This window comes from Xyrauchen texanus, chromosome 17 (assembly GCF_025860055.1).
Source record: "Xyrauchen texanus isolate HMW12.3.18 chromosome 17, RBS_HiC_50CHRs, whole genome shotgun sequence".
NCBI classification, from domain to species: domain Eukaryota; kingdom Metazoa; phylum Chordata; class Actinopteri; order Cypriniformes; family Catostomidae; genus Xyrauchen; species Xyrauchen texanus.
The window spans coordinates 37,801,600-37,824,313 of record NC_068292.1 but is presented as its reverse complement, the minus strand read 5'-3'; the positions used below and the strand labels follow the sequence as shown (position 1 = coordinate 37,824,313).

The 22,714-nt window shown below is 38.9% G+C and overlaps 1 protein-coding gene across 2 annotated transcripts in view; it reads left to right on the top strand.

The window, feature by feature from the left end:
- The window catches only part of LOC127657929 (SWI/SNF complex subunit SMARCC1-like), a 33,024-nt gene extending 17,671 nt beyond the window's left edge, over nucleotides 1-15,353 (top strand). The window contains exons 22-28 of one of the 2 annotated variants that reach the window (XM_052146929.1): nucleotides 138-193; nucleotides 430-619; nucleotides 3,107-3,264; nucleotides 3,454-3,588; nucleotides 12,339-12,606; nucleotides 13,131-13,274; nucleotides 13,390-15,353. In XM_052146929.1, coding sequence (XP_052002889.1) covers nucleotides 138-193; nucleotides 430-619; nucleotides 3,107-3,264; nucleotides 3,454-3,588; nucleotides 12,339-12,606; nucleotides 13,131-13,274; nucleotides 13,390-13,493 — 1,055 coding nt within the window. In that variant the 3' untranslated portion in view covers nucleotides 13,494-15,353. The remainder of the gene's footprint in view (nucleotides 1-137; nucleotides 194-429; nucleotides 620-3,106; nucleotides 3,265-3,453; nucleotides 3,589-12,338; nucleotides 12,607-13,130; nucleotides 13,275-13,389) is intronic. The other variant, XM_052146928.1, reaches the window with a different exon arrangement.
- The last annotated feature ends 7,361 nt before the right edge of the window (nucleotides 15,354-22,714 follow it).

The following is a 22,714-nucleotide window of genomic DNA, read 5'->3' as shown; positions in this document are numbered from 1 at the left end:
ATTTCAGCTTTCAGAAAAATTGGAATTTAACACTTTACTCATATGGATCGTACATTGTATTGTGTTATTGTGAGTTGCACTCTACCAACTTTATATTTGATGTTTTCAATGATCAGTTTGTTTTATTCTCCTCCAAGAACCGGCAGAGACAGAGAAGATGGAATCAGACTCTGACTCTCAGCAGCCTGATAAGGTCAGGTTTGTCTCTACCCCTAGTAGCTAGATGAGTCTACATCAAGTTTGAGAGTTATTTAAAAACATTTTCAGAAGTGATTCACTTTCCATCACTTTTTTCCCCCCAGTCTCTCTCTCTTCATGTAAACCTAGCACTTCCAAGTTCACATTTTATATAGTCACCTGTACATACAGTTGATTTTAGATTTAAATATTCTCTTGCTCTGACATACTTCTCAACATTCCCCATCTCAGGCAGAGTCAAAGGATGAAGCAGAAAAGCCCAGTGAGTCTGCTGAGAAGCCGGCAGAGGCAGAGAAAGAAAAGAACGAGACTACAGAGAAGTCTGAGCCACAGCAAGAGGAGGAGGAGGAGGAGGAGGAGGAGGAGGAGGAGGAGGAGGAGGAGGAGAGAGAGAATGAGTCAGGAGGCGCAAAGACTGCAGGTACTGATGTTGACAGCCACATCAACACAAGATCCTCATGGGTTTGACTGCTGTTTGGTTTTTCATGTCTAGAAAGCTAGCTGTATAGTATTTCAGAAAAATCACAATAGCACCTAATAAATGTAAAAAATAAATCGGCATCAAAATTCAGGCTAACCACCTACTATATAGCCTAGTGGTAACTGCACATAGAGCCATGGTGCTTGTACAACATAGTATAGCCATACCATTCATGTTGTGTTAGATAAGTAATAGTATTCTAATATTCCAGTAAAACAAGTTTAATTTCAGTAATAACTCGTTAAGCTCTGACTTATCACATTCAAATTTAAAAGCTCACCTTTCTCGCACACATTTTTTCATAAATAATATTGTATGTGTTTATAATCTTATAACACACTTTTTTTTTATTATTATTATTATAAATAAAATTCCAGTATAATTTTATTCTTGTTGTCCCAACTTTGTAAGCTTGTAATCCTGGTTTTCTTCAATTTATCTCACTTTGAAAAGTCTAATTTTGTGCTACTAGATGAAAGCAAGTACTAGAAAAAAAAACAAATTCCATCACAATATACAGATCTGAAATGTAGGTGACGCTCTACCGTTTTTTTAGCCCTCACTGATTTGCTGGTGCATAGACATTCAGTGTAATTTTCAGTTTATGCACCACCCTCATCGTTTCATTGAATATCTAGCCCTCTTTTTGACATTTCATCATCAATGGTTGAAAACATAGCTTTATGAAGCTTATTTAGCACATTTTCTTGCTGGATGGTATATTTTGTTCTGGACATCTAAAATATAACATTGGATAATTCAGCTAAGCAAATTCACAGACAAGTAAACAATGGCACTTTGTTTTTAGACTACTGCCTAAGGTAAAAGCAGATTTAAAGTTTTTAGCTATTTGGGGCATATAGCAACAATAATCCGTGCATAAAATAGATGTATGTATTTGATGACTTAACAGGAATCATATTTAATTTTGTGGTTCTTTTGAAAATCTTTCAAATTGTGCTATTAGGGCAACAAAATAAACAGTCACATTCCTGAGAATGAGAGCTTTCCAAGGCTCAACATTAACGATTGTCTGGGACAAGTGGATTTTTGAAGGGGCAAAGTGAAGGAGAATTTTACTTCCCCGACTGGACAATCAGACTGATTAAAACGTCAATAACAAAACAAATAACCAGTTATATTTGTGATAGCCTAGGCCTGTGTCACTGATTAGAAAGTTAATATTCTTGCTGTTGAAAGTAATCCAGAGCACATCATTTTATAATTCGCTTGCGATCTAGTAACAGCTGTGCCCTGTTTGATTCACAGGCGGTATATGTGTTTGTACTGAACATGTGTGTTCCGAAAGTGCTCGTGCTAATGCACACCTGAACGGTCAAATTGATTTCAAAATTCCACCAAAATGCCTGTCTTGGAGAGGTATTCATGTAAACACAGAGAGTGATGTCTAAAGTGAAGGTAAACAGTGGAGGAAAAAGTGGATTTGTATTAAAATGTCAGATTTATAAGTATAAATGTAAGCTAATATACCTGCTGCCATCTAGATTGCCATAACTAGAAGAGGAGAAACAATTTACTGCACTTGACTGGCTAACTTTAGTAGCTTTAAAAGTATTATTGTATTATAATCATACAGTGAAGACCAGTAGTAGTTTTATGTTGCATTTCATTCTGAATGTTTACTTGAATACTTGATCCTGCTGTTTAACACTTAATTTTCTTAATTTGTATTTCTTTTCTATTATTTTTTAAATCTATTTCTATTAATTGCTGTTTTTTGTAATTTTTTTACTGACTGTTTACTAGTCTTGAATAATTACTTAAGAACTTGAAACCATTCTCCCATAATTAACATATTAGTTAGCGTTATTATTTGTTGTGGTTTTGAAGCTGGTATTGAGAATCGTCAATTTTTACTACAGACTGCTGAAATTTGGTATTGTGATTAATGTATAGCCTTTATTGTACATGGTAGATCTTGCTGCAGTAACATGATGAAAAAGTAGATATAATTCCATAGAACTATGATCACCCCTGCTGTTAATGTGTGGCAATGTTGGCTTTTCTTTTTTTTGACTACAATACATGACATAAAATAATTCCTGTATGACAATAGCCTCCTCCCCTACCCAAGTGCAGTTTACATTTCTGTTGCAGATAATTGATTTGATTGCATTGGTACACTATTAGGTTGGCAAATACAAAACAAACTTTGGCATGTTGTTCATGTTACTTTAGCGTGTTACTTAATTGTAATTTTCTTGAGTGTGTGTATTATGGCTTGGATACTACAATATGATCACTGCTCTGGCAAACCATGCAAGTTTAGAATAGAGTTGAACAGTCACCCACAAACAGTGGTATCGAAAGATTTGATAACATGAAGTCAAACCCAAGTCTTCTATTCAAAAATGACTGTAGCAATGCGAAGATGTAACATGTTTGTTTTTAAATGTCATATTTTAGAGAAAGAAAAGGAGGAGGACATGGAGACCACTGAAGAAGGGAAGGAGGGAGAGGAGGAGCAGGAGGAAGGAAAAAAAAAGTTGGAGTTGGATATCGGCGAGGGCAACATTGCCACTGCTGCCGCTGCTGCTCTGGCTTCTGCTGCCACCAAAGCAAAGGTAATATGTCCAATCAAGGAACAGCTCAATCTGCGACAGGGATTTGATTTGCTGTTTGCGAATCTTTTAACTTCCCATTGGCGCCAACAGACATTTTGAGCTTTATGCAGCTGTTTCCAATGAAATGTTCATTATGGCAGTTCACTTAATTTCACACGCTCTCTTTTTCTATGTTTTTCTTCAACACAGCACCTGGCTGCAGTGGAAGAGCGGAAGATTAAGTCTCTTGTGGCTTTGCTGGTGGAGACACAGATGAAGAAGCTGGAGATCAAACTCCGACACTTTGAGGAGCTGGAGACCATCATGGACCGTGAAAAGGAAGCAGTGAGTGTTGTTGATTATCAGGGGGAATCTCACGAAGCCCGTCTGGAACATGTCAGAGGCATATTTCATTCGAAAATCAAAGAAATTGGAAATCTATATTTTACTACATGTTTTAGGTCTATTAAAATTTCTTGCATTTTGACATTATTTTCATGACAATTATGCACAAGTCACCTCTTCCATAAAAGTTTAGGCATCATGGTAGTATTTATTGTACTGCCTTTATGCTGATTTAAATAAAATAATTGTATCAGAGTACTTTTACTGTAATACATGCATCTGGATGCATTACAGTACAGAGATTTAAGGGACATTTTTGCTTGATTGTCATGATTGTCACAATTCAGAAAATAATTTATTGTTCTGAAAAAATATTTTCTTTGTGAAAAATATTTTTGGGGTAACATGTGAAATGTTTTCTTGAGATTAAAGGGATAGTTCACCCAAAAATGAAAATTAACTCATTATTTACTTACCCTCAGAATATCCCGTGTGTGTGTGTGTGTGTATATATGACTTTCTAAACCAGAACACATTTGAAGAAAAATATCTAGGCTCAGTAGGTCCTTAAAATGCAAGTGAATTGAGATTTCTCTTTTAGAAGCTCCAAAAATCACAAAGTCAGCATAAACATAGTTATAACTCCAGTGGTTAAAATAATGTTTTCTAAAGCGATACGATCACTCTTGGAGTGAAAAATATAAATATTTAAGTACATTTTAACTATAATCTAACGTGAGTGTAAGATTCACACGTCCTGGATAAGCACAAAAATGCACCATTGTACTGTACAGTGTTCCTCCTCACTTGTAAACAGTGATACTCTTCCGGCAGTGAGGCACATCAGTTCTCACTAGTTTCAAATGCCAATGCGACTACGAAATGGGCGTACCGCTGCTGACCGGCAGCATGATTTAGAGTAAAACAACTACTTAAATATTTATTTTTTCGCACCAAAATCGATCGTGTCTCTTTAGAAGACATTAATTTTACAGCTGGTGTCATATGGATGACGTTTATTCTGACTGTCTGTGATTTTTGGAGCTTCAAAAGAGAAATCTCCATTCACTTGCTCTTTAAGGACCGACTAAGCCAAACTAAATTAACTTTTTCTTCAAATATATTCTGGTGAAGAAAGTAAGTCTTACAGACCTGGGACATCCTGAGTGGTGATCAACCCATTCGACCCAGATATAGCGCAGAGGCCGGTAAAGCGAAAAAATATAGATAATGTTCCGTTTAGCCACGACAGATGAGTTTGGGCTCATAATGTTAAAGTGCTCCTCCGTTTTATTTGTCCCCCTCTCTCCTAAACCGTTCCCTGTAACAAACTGTTTTGTCTAATGATAAAAAGGCAAATATCATCTACCCTCTGCATATATGCACATATCTCATTAAAACAGGTGTAATAACCCAACCTCACACAACTTCAGCAGATCCAGCATCATGTGGAGTGCTCGTATAGCTTCCCGAAGTATGTATTCTAACAGTCTCTCCTCAGCAGTTCCCCATCACCTTTAACTTTATTTTCAAATAATAAAAAGCAAATATCAATAAAAATGATATTATATATTGTTTGCAAATATGTAGATACCTAATTTAAACAGGTATACTTCACGAACCTCACAAAAATCCAGCATTTTCTTCCCATCAAGCGCTCTTATAATCTATTCCTCTGAAGCGTTTATTCTAACAGCCAGGATCAAAAGTTCCTCTCATTCACAAATCATGCTGGTCTGACCTGTGACAATCCAAGCAGGCGATCCAGGCCATTTAAACTCTCAGGTGATTGAGGCTTGTGGTGGATCCTAACGAGCGTGTGAGCGCAACTTCAAAGCTGCGTCCAAAACAAGAAAAATGCTGCCTTCAGAGGCTGTATACAGGGGTAGGATATGTGGGTAAGGTGCTTTTCAAACTGTTCGGAGACCAGTTTTCTTAAGAGTTTTCGAAGGCTGGGTATCGTTAACAAAAATTAAATACTGAAATTTGGACTTTGATACCAGTTCCTAAATAATAATTTTTTCGATACCAATTTTCTGAAATCCGTTTGAACAAGATTACAAACATTACCTAAATAAAAAAGAAAAAACCTTGGTTTTATTTTTTCAGTTTGTTGACTTTTTTTACAGACTCAAAGACTTATCTCCTGAGGTTGGCAGGGGCAGATGCTATAACATTAATGAGAAGAGAGGAAAATGAATGTAGCCACTTTTTTTCTTTTCCACATCTTTTACATCTATGGGGGTCGGGACGCATACACACCTCACGTGTCTCTGGGCATAATGGCATAAAATAGTGTTTTTCCATGATGCCTAAACACAGCCATTCACTGGCACTTTTAGATTTGGCACATCTAGCATGCTACATGCTTGTCACTGACATTGACGAGAGATTAACCCATTAGGTATCGAAATTTGGTACCAAACAACAAGACATTTTTTGATACTCGATAGTTTAGAGGCAATTCGGTTGGTGCCTAAAATGTATCAAATTCTATACCCAGCCCTATTCAAAACAGCTGTCGTTCATTAATTTCAGTAATTCAATTAAAAGGTGAAACTAATATATTATATAGACTCATTACAAGCAAAGTAAGATATTTCAAGCCTTTATTTGATATAATTTTGATGATTATGGCTTACAGCTTATGAAAACCCCAAATTCAGAATCTCAGAAAATTAGAATATTACATGAAATCAATAAAAAAAAAGGATTTTAAATACAGAAATGTCTGCCCTCTGAAAAGTATAATCATGCATATGTACTCAGTACTTGGTTTGGGCCCCTTTTGCATTAATTACTGCCTCAATGCGGCGTGGCATGGATGCTATCAGCCTGTGGCACTGCTGAGGTGTTATGGAAGACCAAGATGCTTCAATAGCGGCCTTCAGCTCTTCTGCATTGTTTGGTCTCATGTCTCTCATCTTTCTCTTAGCAATGCCCCATAGATTCTCTATGGGGTTCAGGTCAGGCGAGTTTGCTGGCCAATCAAGCACAGTAATACCATGGTCATTGAACCAGGTTTTGGTACTTTTGGCAGTGTGGGCAGGTGCCAAGTCCTGCTGGAAAATGAAGTCAGCATCTCCATAAAGCTTGTCTGCTGAAGGAAGCATGAAGTGCTCTAAAATGTCCCAGTAGATGGCTGCGTTGACTCTGGACTTAATAAAGCACAGTGGACCAACACCAGCCGATGACATGGCTCCCCAAACCAACACAGACTGTGGAAACTTCACACTGGACTTCAAGCATCTTGGATTGTGTGCCTCTCCATTCTTCCTCCAGACTCTGGGACCTTGGTTTCCAAATGAGATGCAAAATTTGCTCTCATCAGAAAAGAGGACTTTGGACCACTGAGCAACAGACCAGTTCTTATTTTCTTTAGCCCAGGTAAGACGTTTGACATTTGAAGCCCATGTCCAGGACCCGTCTGTGTGTGGTGGCTCTTGATGCAGTAACTCCAGCCTCAGTCCACTCCTTGTGACGCTTCCCCACACATTTGAATGGCCTTTTCCTGACAATCCTCTCCAGGCTACGGTCATCCCTGCTGCTTGTGCACATTTTTCTTCCACACTTTTCCCTTCCACTTAACTTTCTATTAATGTGCTTTGATACAGCACTTTGAGAACATCCAACTTCTTTTGCAATTACCTTTTGAGGCTTTCCCTCCTTGTGGAGGGTGTCAATGATGGTTTTCTGCACAGCTGTCAGGTCAGCAGTCTTCCCCATGATTGTGAATTCAACTGAACCAGACTGAGAGACCATTTAAAGGCTCAGGAACCCTTTGCAGGTGTTTAGCTGATTAGAGTGTGACACTTTGAGCCTACAATACTGAACCTTTTCACAATATTCTAATTTTCTGAGATTCTGAATTTGGGGTTTTCATAAGCTGTAAGCCATAATCATCAAAATTATATCAAATAAAGGCTTGAATTATCTTACTTTGCTTGTAATGTGTCTATATAATATATTAGTTTCACCTTTTAAGTTGAATTACTGAAATTAATGAACTTTTGCACGATATTCTAATTTTTCGAGTTTCACCTGTGTGTGTGTGTGTGTGTGTATGTATGTATGTATGTATGTATGTATGTATGTATGTATATATATATATATATATATATATATATATATATATATATATATATATATATATATATATATATATATATATATATTTTTTTGTAGCTTTGTGTGAAATTGAGTATATATAGTGCTAAATAAGAGTTTATATATATATATTTTTTTGTAGTTTTATGTTTGTTATTTACTATATTAAATCGTGTGATATATCGGCATTGTATCGGCCTTTTGACCACCATGCTCTCTAGATATTGGCATCGGCCATTAAAAAAAAAAACATATCTGTCGGCCACTAATCACTAGGGTGAGTAAATGAGAGAATTAAAAATGTTAGGGTGAACTATCACTTTAACCGCTTTGCTCAATATAGCCAAAACCGTTGACAGTTTTTTTTTCCTCGTTAAGCAGTACTGCTGAAGCTCCTAATTAGTCTGAGGCTGTGTGCATTTACATCTCCATTGATAGTCTTGTTGTTTCATGGAGTGAAGGGGAAGGGCATTCATATTTAAAACTAAATTATCTTTATTGCTACCCAAGAAATGTCAGAACAAATTGTTAATGAATTTCTGGTACAGTTCACTTATACACTGAGATTTGATGTTCATTTGTATCCTGTAGTCATATATCTGCACACAAGATACGCTCTCCACAAGAGATTCGGTTAAAAGTCGGAGAGCTCCTTAACTCTTTCCCCGCCAGCATTTTTAAAAAAAGTTGCCAGCTACCGCCAGGGTTTTTGACGATTTTCGCTAAACTTTAATGGCCCGCAGAATATTTTCTTCCATGAATATATGAAGATGCTATATATCAAAATAAAGATCTGAGCCTCTGCTTTTAGGCAAAAAATTGTTATTATTTTATTTTATCTTCATTTGTTCTTTTTTTATTGCCACTTGAACAGAGGTAGGTTTTGTCAAAAACAACATTTCGGACAAAAAGCTGAGAAAAAGGCATTTTTATCAAACAAGTGCTTTAGTATTAGTATGGTGTTCCACTTCACGTTTGAGACGATCGCAGTCTGTTTCTTTGATCAAAGAGTTGCGTACTCTTTCAAAACATGCGCGCGGGTCTTCCTTACCGTATACCACCTAAAACACGGATACCCGGAAAATTCCGTGTTTGGCGGGGAAGCGTTTTTTCATAAAACCCGGAAAATTCCATGTTTGGCGGGCAAAGAGTTAATGTGCTTTAGCAAATGTAGCTGAAGATGGTAACCCAATTTAGCTGGTGTAAATAGTGCATGAAGGATGCGTTATTCCTGCACAGTAGCACTTGATTTTCCCCTAGTGTCCACAAATTCGCTAAATGTACCTCTGATTTCAGTTAAACATTCTGCATTTAGAGCGTGGCTTTTGGCGTGTTGCTGATTGTCACTGATTAGCAGTTATTATATTGCTGCTTGCTAAGCCAATGGACTTCATTTTGAAACAATAATATAGGCTTCAAAGTGGCTCATTTGAATTGGGCCAGTAAGCAACCACCTTGCAATCTCGAACACCCTAGAAAACTGTTTTCCAGTTGCCTCCCCACTCTGACAGCTTGCTGCTCTCTGTTGTTGTAGAAAGAAGTCTCAGCATTCATACTGACATCTACAGTTGAAGTCAGAAGTTTACATACACCTTAGCCAATTACGTTTAAGCTCAGTTTTTCATAATTCCTGACATATAATCATAGAAATCATTCCCTGTCTTATGTCAGTTAGGATTACTACTATATTTTAAGAATGTGAAATGTCAGAATAATATTTTTCACAGTAGGTCAGAAGTTTGCATTTACACTTTGTTAGTATTTGGTATCATTGCCTTTAAATTGTTTAACTTGGGTCAAACATTTTGGGATAGCCCTCCACAAGCTTCTCACTACTATTTTGGCCCATTCCTCCAGACAGAACTGGTGTAACTTTGTCAGGTTTGTAGGCCTCTTTGCTCGTACACGCTTTTTCAGTTCTGACCACAAATTTTGTATCCGATTAAGTCAGGGTTTTGTGATGGCTACTCCAATACCTTGACTTTGTCCTTTTTTCCTAAGCCATTTTACCACATTTGTTTTTGTGCTTTTGTGTCATTGCCCATTTGGAAGACCCATTTGCGACCGAGCTTTAACTTCCTGGCTGATGTCTTGAGATTTTGCTTCAATATATCCACATAATATTCCTTCATAAACTCAGCAAAAAAAGAAACGTCCTCTCACTTTCAACTGCTTTTATTTTCAGCAAACATAACATGTGTAAATATTTGTATGAACATAAAAAGATTCAACAACTAAGACATAAACTGAACAAGTTTCACAGACATGTGACTAACAGAAGTAGAATAATGTGTCCCTGAGTTACAAAGAGTAACTGTCAGTATCTGGTATGGCCACCAGCTGCATTAAGTACTACAGTGCATCTGCTCCTCATGGACTGCACCAGATTTGCCAGTTCTTGCTGTGAGATGTTACCCCACTATTCCACCAAGGCACTTGCAAGTATCTGGACATTTCTGGGGGAATGGCACAAGCCCTCATCCTCTGATCCAACCGGTCCCAGGTGTTCTCAATGGAATTGAGATCCGGACCCTTCACTGGCCATAGCAGAACACTGACATTCCTGTTTTGCAGGAAATCATGCACAGAACAAGCAGTATGGCTGGTGGCATTGTCATGCTGGAGGGTCATGTCAGGATGAGCCTGCAGGAAGGGTACCACATAATGCAGGAGGATGTCTTCACTGTAATGCACAGCATTGAGATTGCCTGCAATGACAACTAACTCAGTCCAATGAAGCTGTGACACACCGCCCCAGACCATGACAGACCCTCTGCCTCCAAAACGATCCAGAGTACAGGCCTCAGTGTAACGTTCATTCCTTCGACAATAAACGCGTGTCCGACCATCATGCCCGATGAGACAAAACCACGACTCATCAGTGAAGAGCACTTTTTGCCAGTCCTGTCTGGTCCAGTGAAATGTGGGTTTGTGCCCGTAGGTGACGATGTTGCCGGTGATGTCTGGTAAGGACCTGCCTTACAACAGGCCTACAAGCCCTCAGTCCAGCCTCTCAGCCCATTGCGGACAGTCTGAGCACTAATGGAGGGATTGTGCATTCCTGGTGTAACTCGGGCAATTGTTGTTGCCATCCTGTACCTGTCCCACAGGTGTGATATTCGGATGTACCAATCTTGTGCAGATGTTGTTACACATGGTCTGCCACTGCGAGGATGATCAGCTGTCCTTCCTGTCTCCCTGTAGAACTATCTTGGGCGCCTCACAGTACGGACATTGCGATTTATTGCCCTGGCCACATCTGCAGTCCTCATGCCTCCATGCAGCATGCCTAAGGCATGTTTACACAGATGAGCTGGGACCCTGGGTATCTTTCTTTTGGTGTTTTTCAGAGTCCGTAGAAAGGTCCTAAGTTTTTATAACTGTGACCTTAATTGCCTACCATCTGTAAGCTGTTAGTGTCTTAACGACCGTTCCACAGGTGCATATTCATTATTTGTTTATGGTTCATTGAACAAGCATTGAAAACATTGTTTAAACCCTTTATAATAAAGATCTGTAAAGTTATTTGTATTTTTACAAAATTATCTTTAGAATATGTCCTAAATGTGTCCTAATAAAGGGACGTTTCTTTTTTTTGCTGAGTTTAGATACTTGTCAACCCGTTTCCTCCAGTATCTTCACAAGGTCCTTTGCTCTTGTTCTGGGATTGATTTGCACTTTTCTCACCAAACTACGTTCATCTCTATTAGACAGAATTCTTTCTGAGTGGTATGATGGCCGCGTGGTCCTTATGGTGTTTATACAGATGAACGTGGTACCTTCAGGCATTTGGAAATTGCTCCCAAGGATGAACCAGACTTGTGGAGGTCCACAATAATTTTTTTTACTGAGGTCTTTGCTGATCTCTTTTGATTTTTCCCATGATGTCAAGCAAAGAGGCACTGAGTTTGAAGGTAGGCCTTAAAATACATCCTCAGGTACACCTCCAGTTCAGTACACCTCCTATCAGAAGCTAATTGTCTGAAGGCTTGACATAATTTTCTGGAATTTTCCAAGCTGCTTAAAGGCACAGTTAACTTGGTGTATGTAAACTTCAGACCCACTGGAATTGTGATGGTCAATTAAAAGAGAAACAATTGTTGGAAAAATGACTTGTCATGCACAGTAGATGTCCTAAATGACTTGACAAAGATAGTGTTGCTAGTATTAAATCTGTGGAGTGGTAAAACATTTTTAATGACTTCATTCTAAGTGTTTGTAAACTTCTGACTTGAACTGTATATCATTACTATAGCAACTGGTGTTTATATACAGAATGCTGGCTACACCTCCTAAACAAATGGATCCAATTTCATAACTTTGCAAATAACAGTTTTGACATTTCAATCCTAAAACCAGAGTTTGAAAAACAGTCTGCTCTAACATTTTAGCCCCTAAATGTTGCTCTTTTATTTAGATTTGCATACAACACTGGCTTTCCAACAGTCAAAATTGTTTACAAATCCGTCCGAATGATTTATTAGTGAATCGGTCTGAATCAAATGTTTTTTATGTGGTTTCCAGAAATCACAAAAGACTGGAAAAGTAATTGAAATTGGTCAAAAAGGGTTGGAGGTCTGTGCCATGCAGATGAGTTGATCATTTGGTTCTTGAGTCTTCATTCTTTCTCTGCCACTCTTTAGCTGGAGCTCCAGAGGCAGCAGCTGCTGACAGAGCGACAGGCATTCCACATGGAGCAGCTGAAGTACGCTGAGATGAAGGCTCGTCAGCAGATGGAGCAGCAGTCAGCCGCTGCGCAGCAGAACGCAGGTGGACACCACGGACCTGCCCCTCCTCTACACGGCCCACCTCCGGGCATGCACCCTGGACACCCGGGTCATCCAGGGCACCCTGGTCCTGGATATCCACCAATGCACCACACCATGGGTCCCCACCATGGCCCACAGACAGGTCAGCACTCAACTGATGTTCTGGTTATATATATTTGTGAGATTGCTCAAAAGCTGAGCAATTTTGTTTTGCCTGGTTGTCCAGTCTTATTGCTCTTCTGGCCAAATCATTGTGCTCCCTATATATGGAGTACTATTTTACTACAAAATCAAAAGGAGTAATTATATATTATAATAAACATATACTGCAAAATGAGGCCTGTTTTGAGGATTTTTTTATTACATTGTGACATAACAGTATTTTCATGATTATTTTGCACATTTACCTCCCAATTCTCAGTAGTTAAATTATATATTCAGTTGCAAAGTATTTATATAACATAGCAATATTCCCTTGGTACTTCCTTTTCATTTTTGCTGATTTTAATAAAATAAAAATAAAAAGTATAAAACTGCAAAAATACTGTTGTGTTAATAGGAATCATCATTGAAATCCATGGGAATAATATAAGTAAATTAAGACATGTTAAGGTAATCAGAATTGGGGGTAAACTGTGTTTAAATGTCTATTGTTTCTTGTTACAGGACCAATGGTTGGACCAGGCCAGACCATTCTAGGTCAGCCTATGCCAAGCCGAATTATGCCTGGACCTCCCCCAGTTGGCCCCCCACAGGGCGGTCTGCCCCCCATAATGGGACCTCGACACCCTGGACCACCCAACGGCATGTGTAAGTATCTGTTCATGTTCTGTATCCGTTATTTCATTCAGCTGCATAGCATATTTTAGTGCTTTTATCTTTTAGAAATGCGTTTTTTTTTTTAATTTTCTTTCTTGTCTTATAGTCCAAGGTCCTCCCCCTCCTCAACCTACACAGCCTGATGGGATGCCTCCTGGCCCTGTGGGACCTCCTGCACCTGCACTGCTTCCTCGTGCTGCTGAAAACTAAAATATATTTCCCTGTCCCTTCAAACATTTACACATTCACACACAGATACAAGTTTTACTCCTTGACTCCAAAAAGATTCCTTTTGACTAGCTCTCAGACCTGCGCTGTTGATTGCCTTGCTGATGGGTGGGTCATCTCTAAAGCCCCTCTTTCCCCAGCTGAGCACTCGCCTCCTCTCCCAGAAACATTCTCACGCGCTCAGGGCACAAAATCGAGAGTGCTGTCATTCATATATCTCTTGGCTAGTTATAGCACTCTCAGATGTTAGGGTTTGTTTTTAAGAGAGTGCTGCTGCTAACAGGCTTCTGTGTATGGGAAGTGACACCGCTGCTGGCGTCTGGCTCACCCTGTAATGTGACTGATGGAATTGTATGTGTATATTGTGCTAATCCATGTAAGCTATCCCTCTGAGACCAGACGGAGTGGATGCCTCGCTGGAGTTTAATTTGCTCTTTGAAATCACACTGTAGTAATGAGCCGGTCAGCAGCGTCTTGTCTTATCCACAGACTGGGAAAGTGGTGTGCTAGAACCAGATCTTTCCTCTGCCTTCCATGTTTGTGGTGTGGTATCCATTTCAGCATGGTTTCCCGGTGGCTTATTTGAGCTTCCTTTATTAACATTCTCGTCTAGCTAAGAATCTACCTCACTGGTGCAATTGTCTATTGTATTCAGTCTGTGTTCATGAGCATCACATTGGTTTTTACTGCATCTGGCAGACTTGCTTTATGATGCTTAGCTTGGTCAGTCACATTTTGACCTCATAATCCCCTGGCTAGAATGGAGATCAATGAGAGATTGATAGAGGGGTGTAACTCAGACCGCCACCTTGCCATCTCCATAGCTGAGTGCTTTGCAATCCTATATGTGCCCCAAATACTGTATCCAAAAAAAAAGAGCACACACCAAACTACTGTTTTTAGAGATGTACCCACATTTGCATTAAAGAGAGTTCACCCGAAAATGTTATTCTGGTGAAATATCCCTTCAACCATGTTTGCTTCAGATACTGTGCAGATCTGCAGATACATATACACAACAACACACCAGGTTAAAACCTCTTTTCGTTCTCTCTGAGAAGAACAGAGGTGAATATGGTATCACACTGAAGTGATGGAGGAACTCTGCTTATTTTAGGTGTAGCTCGCCTTTTGTGCTCCTCCCTTAGGTGCTGACAGAATAGCTGCCCCGCTTTGCTCTACCTCTCTCACTTTACTACCTCCCCTCTCTCTCTCTCTCTCTCTCTCTCTCTCAATCTCTTTTTTCCAGTTATGGCTGTTCTCTCTTTCTTTCTCTTTGTGTGTGCCCATGTGACTGCTGCAGTACTGCTGTTTGGAGGCTGTTGTCCTCCTCCTCCTCAGGTGAACCAAGCCCTCACTTCAACATGACCCACCCTGCTACACTACACACATATATACACACACACACAGGTAACACATTTCCGCTTCCAATACTTTTCAGGCTGTATATCATAGGTGACAGGCATGAAATCCTGTCCTCTGGATCCCACCCCATATATATCTTTTATTGCTTTTATTTTATGGTAATGTATTTTTAAGAAAATAAATTGTGTAGACTCGGTTATCTCTGTTCTTGGAAGTTTGTAGCTTTCTCTTTTCATTTTTAACCCGGCACATTGATACTGAGACCTGAACACTGTCAAATAAAGTGGGTTTTTGTTTTTGTATGACTGTTTGTTTCAGTTTTAGCTGCTTTTGCGACCTTCAAGTGGAGTCGGAAATATCTGGATTATTAAAATATTGTTATTAAAAGTGAAGTTTGATTTACCACTGGGAAATTCGGAGTTCTCGATTCCATCCAATTTACTGAGTTGTGACATTGGATGTAGGGCTGCAGGATATTTACAAATCTTAATTGTCTATTGTTTCCTTTGATTATTGCAATCACGGTTATTAATTTTGATTAACATTTTTGTAGTAAATTACAATACATATTTTAATAAATATACCAAATATATATATATATATATATATATTTATGTAAGCTATACCTCCAAAAACTAGCTTAACAGCTGTAATTATTTTAATTATAAAATTAAATTGTATATCTGTATATTATGATGGGAGCATTCAAGTTTTGTTGCACCATTAATGACAGGCTTTTGTACTCTGCGAATATGTTTGCAGTTGGTTAAATCTAAATAGAATGCTGTAGTTAACACTTCACAATTATTTAATTGCATCAATGGATTTTTAATTGTATTATTATTATTGTGCAGCGCTAATTGGAAAGGTCATGTGTCATCATTAAAAATGAAAATCAGTGATTTTGCTAAATTATTAAAATTTTAGTGCTTCATTTCAATGATATAATAACTAATGTATGACATAGCTTCTAGTCAACAAATGTTATTGATTGATACATGCATTAAAACTATATAGGTCATGTAAAAGTTATGCAGGAGTATTTACTAAAGCTTATGCACTGGTACAACACAAAAAGAGCTTGTGCTATTGTGTATTTGTTTTAGTTTTTTACTTCTGTATATTTGAATGCGTGACATCACAATAAAAATTGCCCAGTTTAGACGTAGGAGCTTCCCAGGTGCACATGAAGGCAGAATTTGATAATAGGCCTCTAGGAGGTTTAGTACTTAACTGTAGGGGAATTTCAACAGACACCACATACTCTGGTCTTTGGAGACATGACACGTGTATCTGTCACAAGTGGATCTAAAACATGCCCAGATAGTTTCAGTTGTACACACAAATTACAACACCTATATCATACTGTTCATGTGTTACACTTGCTATAGTTTGCTTCCATGTTGTTTCTTCATCAAATATCAATGTCAAATGTAAAACAAGTAAATTACTGAAACAACATACCTTGAGTAACATAGAATGTACACTACCTGGCCAAAAAATAAAGTCACCGTTTGAATAAAACGCAGCGTTATGATCTGGGGTTGCTTCAATTAGTCAGGTCTAGGCTCAGCAATGTTATGCAGCACTAAAATTATGTCAGGTGACTACCTGAATGTAGTGATTATCCCATCAATGGATTCTTTATTTTTTCTTCCCTGATGGCACGGGCATATTCCAGGACTACAATGCCAAATTGTGAAAGAGTGGTTCAGGGAGCTTGATGAATCATTTTCACACATGAATTAGCCACTACAGAGACGTCCTTATCTTAACCCTATTAAAAGTCTTGGGGTGTGCTGGAGAAGACTTTAGGGAATGGATCGACTCTCCCGTCGACAATACAAGATCTTAGCCAAATATGATTTCAACTCTGCAATAACTGATGTGATGATGACAAATTTGTGCCGTAATCAAAGCTAAATGTGGTCCAACAAAATATAATAGAATGCAACTTTTTTTGACCAGGCAGTGTAGAATATGTAGGTGTACACATGACATGCATGAGATTCTGATCATTCACCATTGTTGAACAGAAAATCAATGTGATATAGTAGTAATTTGTATGAATATAGACACTTGTTTGTCTTGTAATAAACAAATAAATAGTTATTCAGTGATAGTAAACTTATGAAATCATAAAATTTGATTTTGCGACATGCACGTAAAGGGTTCAGAGTGCCAAACTGGTAAAATCTCAACACACGGCTTCCAGTGGCTTATTCTTTTACTAAAACAGTGGCAACAGTAATATTAGACATCTACAGTGAATCTGGAAAGTATTCACAGCACTTCACTTTTTCCATATTTTGATATGTTACAGCCTTATTCCAAAATGGATTAAATTCATTATTTTCCTCAAAATTCTACAAACAATACCCCATAATGACAACGTGAAAGAAGTTTGTTTGAAATCTTTGCAAATGTATTTAAAAAAACAAAAACAATCACATGTACATGTACATAAGTATTCACAGCCTTTGACACTCAAAATTGAGCTCAGGTGCATCCTGTTTCCACTGATCATCCTTGATGTTTCTACAACTTGATTTACCACCTGTGGTAAATTCAGTTGATTGGACATGATTTGATTTGGAAAGGCACACCTGTCTATATAAGGTCCCACAGTTAACAGTGCATATCAGAGCACAAACCGAGCCATGAAAGAAGGGAGCTGGGGAAGGGTACAGAAACATTTCTGCAGCATTGAAGGTCCCAATGATTACAGTGGCCTCCATCATCTGTATATGGAAGAAGTTTGGAACCACCAGGACTCTTCCTAGAGCTGGCCGGCCTGCCAAACTGAGCGATCGGGGGAGAAGGGCCTTAGACAGGGAGGTGACCAAGAACCCGATGGTCACTCTGACAGAGCTCCAGCATTTCTCTGTGGAGAGAGGAGAAACTTCCAGAAGAACAACCATCTCTGCCGCGCACCACCAATCAGGCCTGTATGGTAGAGTAGCCAAACAGAAGCCACTCCTCAGTAAAAGGTGCATGACCGCCCATCTGGAGTTTGCCAAAAGGCACCTGAAGGACTATCCGACCATGAGAAACAATTCTCTGGTCTGATGAAACAAAGATTGAACTCTTTGACCTAAATGGCAAGCGTCATGTCTGGAGGAAACCAGGCACCGGTCATCACCTGGCCAATACCATCCCTACAGTGAGACTAGTCAGGATCGAGGGAAAGATGAATGCAGCAATGTACAGAGACATTCTTGATGAAAACCTGCTCCAGAGCTCTCTGGACCTCAGACTGGGGTGAAGGTTCATCTTCCAACTGGACAACAACCCTAAGCACACAGCCAAGATAACAAAGGAGTGGTTACGGGACAACTCTGTGAATGTCCTTGAGTGGCCCAGCCAGAGCCCAGACTTGAACCCGATTGAACATTTGGAGAGATCTGAAAATGGCTGTGCACCGACGCTCCCCTTCCAACCTGATGGAGCTTGAGAGGTCCTGCAAAGAAGAATGGGAGAAACTGCCCAAAAATATGTATGCCAAGCTTGTAGCATCATACACAAAAAGACTTGAGGCTGTAATTGGTGCCAAAGCTGCTTCAACAAAGTATTGAGCAAAGGCTGTGAATATAAAAAATAAAAACTTATTCGCGTTGTCATTATGGGGTATTGTTTATAGAATTTTGAGGAAAATAATTAATTTAATCCATTTTGGAATAAGGCTGTAACATATCAAAATGTGGAAAAAGTGAAGCGCTGTGAATACTTTCCTGATGCACTGTATGTTCACCAAATTGTTACATTTCTTAATGTTAATTTTGTTAATATACAATTGTTCCAACTAAAAGTTTTTCAGCTTATTGTAGTCTGTTAGGGTCTCAGCTGTGCGTTTCTTTATTTTACAGTGGCTTCGAACGCAGCTCTTCTAATCAGAAAGATTCTAAATAAATAATTTTGACCCGCATGCATGGAGAAATATGTGGTTAATAAAGAATAGCTTATCTAAATATCCTAAAGCACAACTCAAGATGTGCTCCTATTCTAGCAGTTTCACAAAGGGATAGATAATTACACTCAGATGCGACCTATTACAGTTACAAAATGAAAAGGTGATTATGATTTAAGGCACTTTCTCATATAGATTGGTATTTTGTCACTTAGGTCTTTTAGCACCTCAAAGTCTCCATGTTGATTTTAATATTTACATCTCTTAAGTTTGGTGGTGTGAGACCAGATGAGACCCCTGCTATAAAACTGCTCCCAAGGCATAGAGCAGCGGCCAATGATATTTAACCCCTCCTCCAACAAACAACAGACTGCAAGAACCCTTATTCTCATGATGAGATAGGAGATAAAACTCCTCTCCTTTTTTCCTTCTTGGGTATGACAATGTGTGGCCCTATCACACAAAGACGAATCTGCACGATTCCAGCCTTGATGAAGCACCTCCAAGTCATCACCGATCCTCCACCTGCTTGTCTAATGGTGAGACATAGACCTGGAGAGGCCTACAAGCCACAGTGTCTCACACCCACTGTGAAATTTGGTGAAGGATCGGTTATGATCTGTGGGTGCTTCAGCAAGGCTGGAATCGGGCAGATTTGTCTTTGTGAAGGATGCATGAATCAGGTTATCCTGGAAGAAAACTTGCTTCCTTCTACTTTGAAAATGTTCCCCAACTCTGAGGATTGTTTTTTTCCAGGAGGACAATACTCAATGCCACACAGTCAGGTCAATCAAGGTGTGGATGCAGGAGCACCAGATCAAGACCCTGTCATGGCCAGCCCAATCTCCTGAACCCCATTAAAAACCTCTGGAATGTGATCAAGAGGAAGATGGATGCCCTCAAGCCACCTAACAAATCCAAGCTGCTTGAATTTTTGCACCAGGAGTGGCATAAAGTCACCCAACAGCAATGTGAAAGAGTGGTAGAGTGTGTGTGTGTGTATATGTATGTATGTATGTATGTGTGTGTGTGTGTGTGTGTGTATATATATATATATGTATATATATGTGTATATATATATATATATATATATATATATACTTTAGAAGGTTTCCTCTTTCTCTGTCTTCATTTTTCAACTCTGGTAAATTTCTTCTCTTCCCTTTTCTTGCTTCTCACTATCTCTGTCCCTCACTTTCTGTTTTGCTCATCCTTGTGTGTTCTGCCGTCAGTATTCATTCTACACCTCTGTAACCATGGAGGCAGATTCAGAATAAAAGAGTGCGCTCTGCTCAAATCACAGTGCAGTCTGATGATGATACTGGCAGTGTGCAGTTTACGGTGCTACTGCTGCTGATAAGGAACATGGACATAATGGCAAAGCCCATATTTGGCTTGTCATTTACATGCACTGTGTACTTGTTTATCTGTCACTCAAGAATAAGGAGCCTTATTGGTCAAATAATACTGCCCTACTAAGGCATAATGCATGAAACTGAGAAAAATTTATTTTAAGTTACTTACTAAAGTTACTTGTGCTGAGCGTAACCTCTTTTATCACAGGACAGATCATAGTCTTAAAGACCTGATTTTGGTCATACTTTAATTTTGACAAAATATGCAGTTACTGTGTTGTGCCATTCCTGGAGCTCATCTAGTAGAGCATGGTGTTTACCAATGGATTACCAGGGAACACACGGTCACACACATACTGATCAAATGTATACTTTGAATGCTTTATGTAATGTTGCACACTGTAAGCTGCTTCAGAGAAGAGCATATGCCAAATGTAAATTTTGCAAATGCAGCTTTTGATACATCCTGCCTGGTTTAGTTGTATTTATTGAACTTTAGTATCCATCTATCCATCCATCCATCGTCAACCGCTTATCCTGTGTACAGGGTCGAACTTTAGTATAAAACAATATATATATATGGCATGTATTTAAACATCTTCTGTACTGTGAGTTTGATTACTTAGCTCTGTTCCCTGTAGAGCCACATAAGCCCAAAATGTAAAGACTTTGAATTAAAACAACAAACACTGACAGCCGGTGTGTGATGTGCAGATGGCTCGATCTCTTGGGTTGCCAGAGACAGTCGGGGTGTGTGTGTGTTCATGATAAAAAAATAAAAGATCCTTTCCTTGTAATATAAGCACCAGCATTTCAGTTTGATACGTTCTTGACAGAAGCATTTAAGCATTTCGTGTTTGTGCACCGGCACTATCTCTGAGGATGTTGCCATGGTAACAGTTCTCATGGTTCTGCATGCAGAGTAGCCAGAGAGGAGGGGCTGTATTGTGCTTTAAAGATTGAATGTTAAAGCAAAGGAATCTAATGGAGGAGACACCATTACCGGGAGAATTACTGTGCCAATTGTCTGAGACAGTCAGTAGCTGTGCTTTCCAGTCAAACAGAGCCACAACTGTCTTTGTGACATACAATTCATTACGCACCTAATTAACATTCATTGTGAGCCACAGCTTTATTTCCTTCTGCCATGACCTAGAATATTCAGCCGAAGGGTCATTAGGTTTACTTGCAAGTCCCGATTCTGGATTGTCTTACTCTGATCTCCATTCTGAGAGTACTTGCGTTTATTTGCTGGTTAAGAAGATGGCATTCTCTGATTTGTGATTAGTTCTGTAGACTTCTAGATTGAAAGGAACAACAAGCCTCTCAGCAAGCTCTCAATTAGGGCTCTTGATGTTTGCACTAGGGGCATTTGGCATCCTGCTCATGCAAAAGTAATGTCTTCCGCAAAGATGGGCCGAAAACTTGGGCTTTGGTGTTCCAAAGTGGTTTTTCGGTCTCATTAACATGACTGCTCATAAAAAGATTTCAGTAAAGTAGCTGTCAAACGAATGGCATGGAGATATCCATTAAAATTTAATGTTTATCACAATATGACCATGTCTGCTGGAGTTTTCTGGAATTTTCTTCCTTCGTGCAATTATGCCAGGGCATCAGTGTTTGGATGGTTAGCTTTAGCAGATAGCTAATGCTGGTAGATACCACAATTACACTGTTATGAGGGGAAAAAATTAGTTTCTTTATTGATTTGAAATTAACTGGAATATTCATGGATAGCACTAACAAGCTGTATTAGTATTCCTTGGATGTAGCTTTAGAATAGCACCATGAACTGTTTATGTTGGCTTGATAAAGATGATCAATTGTGTCTCCTCCTAGAGATTTCAAGCTACATCCACCAAACTCAGCACAGACCTTCAGACTGTACAGACTTCGTATGCTATGTCTGTAAGGCATGTATATCCTTTAAAATTCCAAACTTTCAGATAAAGCATTGTCAAGCCAACATCAGCATTTGTCTTGACAAAAATTACCTAACTAGTAACAGGTTTATCTTTCACTGGGTCTTATTTGTCTTCCTAAACAACCCAAATGACAATATTACCTCCATTTCTTTCCACTACTAGATCTGGAGTACTCGTGGCATTTATGTGATAATACCACAGATTGACTGGGGTGCAATATATCAAGTTGATGAAAATGAGTTTGAGGTAAGTTCATTGGACGTTTATAGAGCAGCAAGACATGGCTGGTCATGTTATCTCAACATGGTAGCCACCATGAGAGTGGGACCTACATTATGTGGAATGGCTGAAACCAAGCCCCCTGTTTAGTTTGATTAATTGTAATGATCTCTTAACCCTTCCAATGTGAAAGACCCAATGAAATCACAATTGGAGTTTAGGGCCCTTCAGTTTGTCCTGCCCCAACTTCCTGTACATTAACAAAGGAAAGTCATCAAATGGTGTTTTTAATTAATGTTGCTTAGAGGAAAGTGATGGAATTTATTTTGTGTTCCCTCACAATAGTTTTGCACTCACAAGCATTTTTGCATTCCTTCGTAATATGTTTTGCATATTTGTTTAGGTCCTTTCCAACATTATCTCATGGGATGT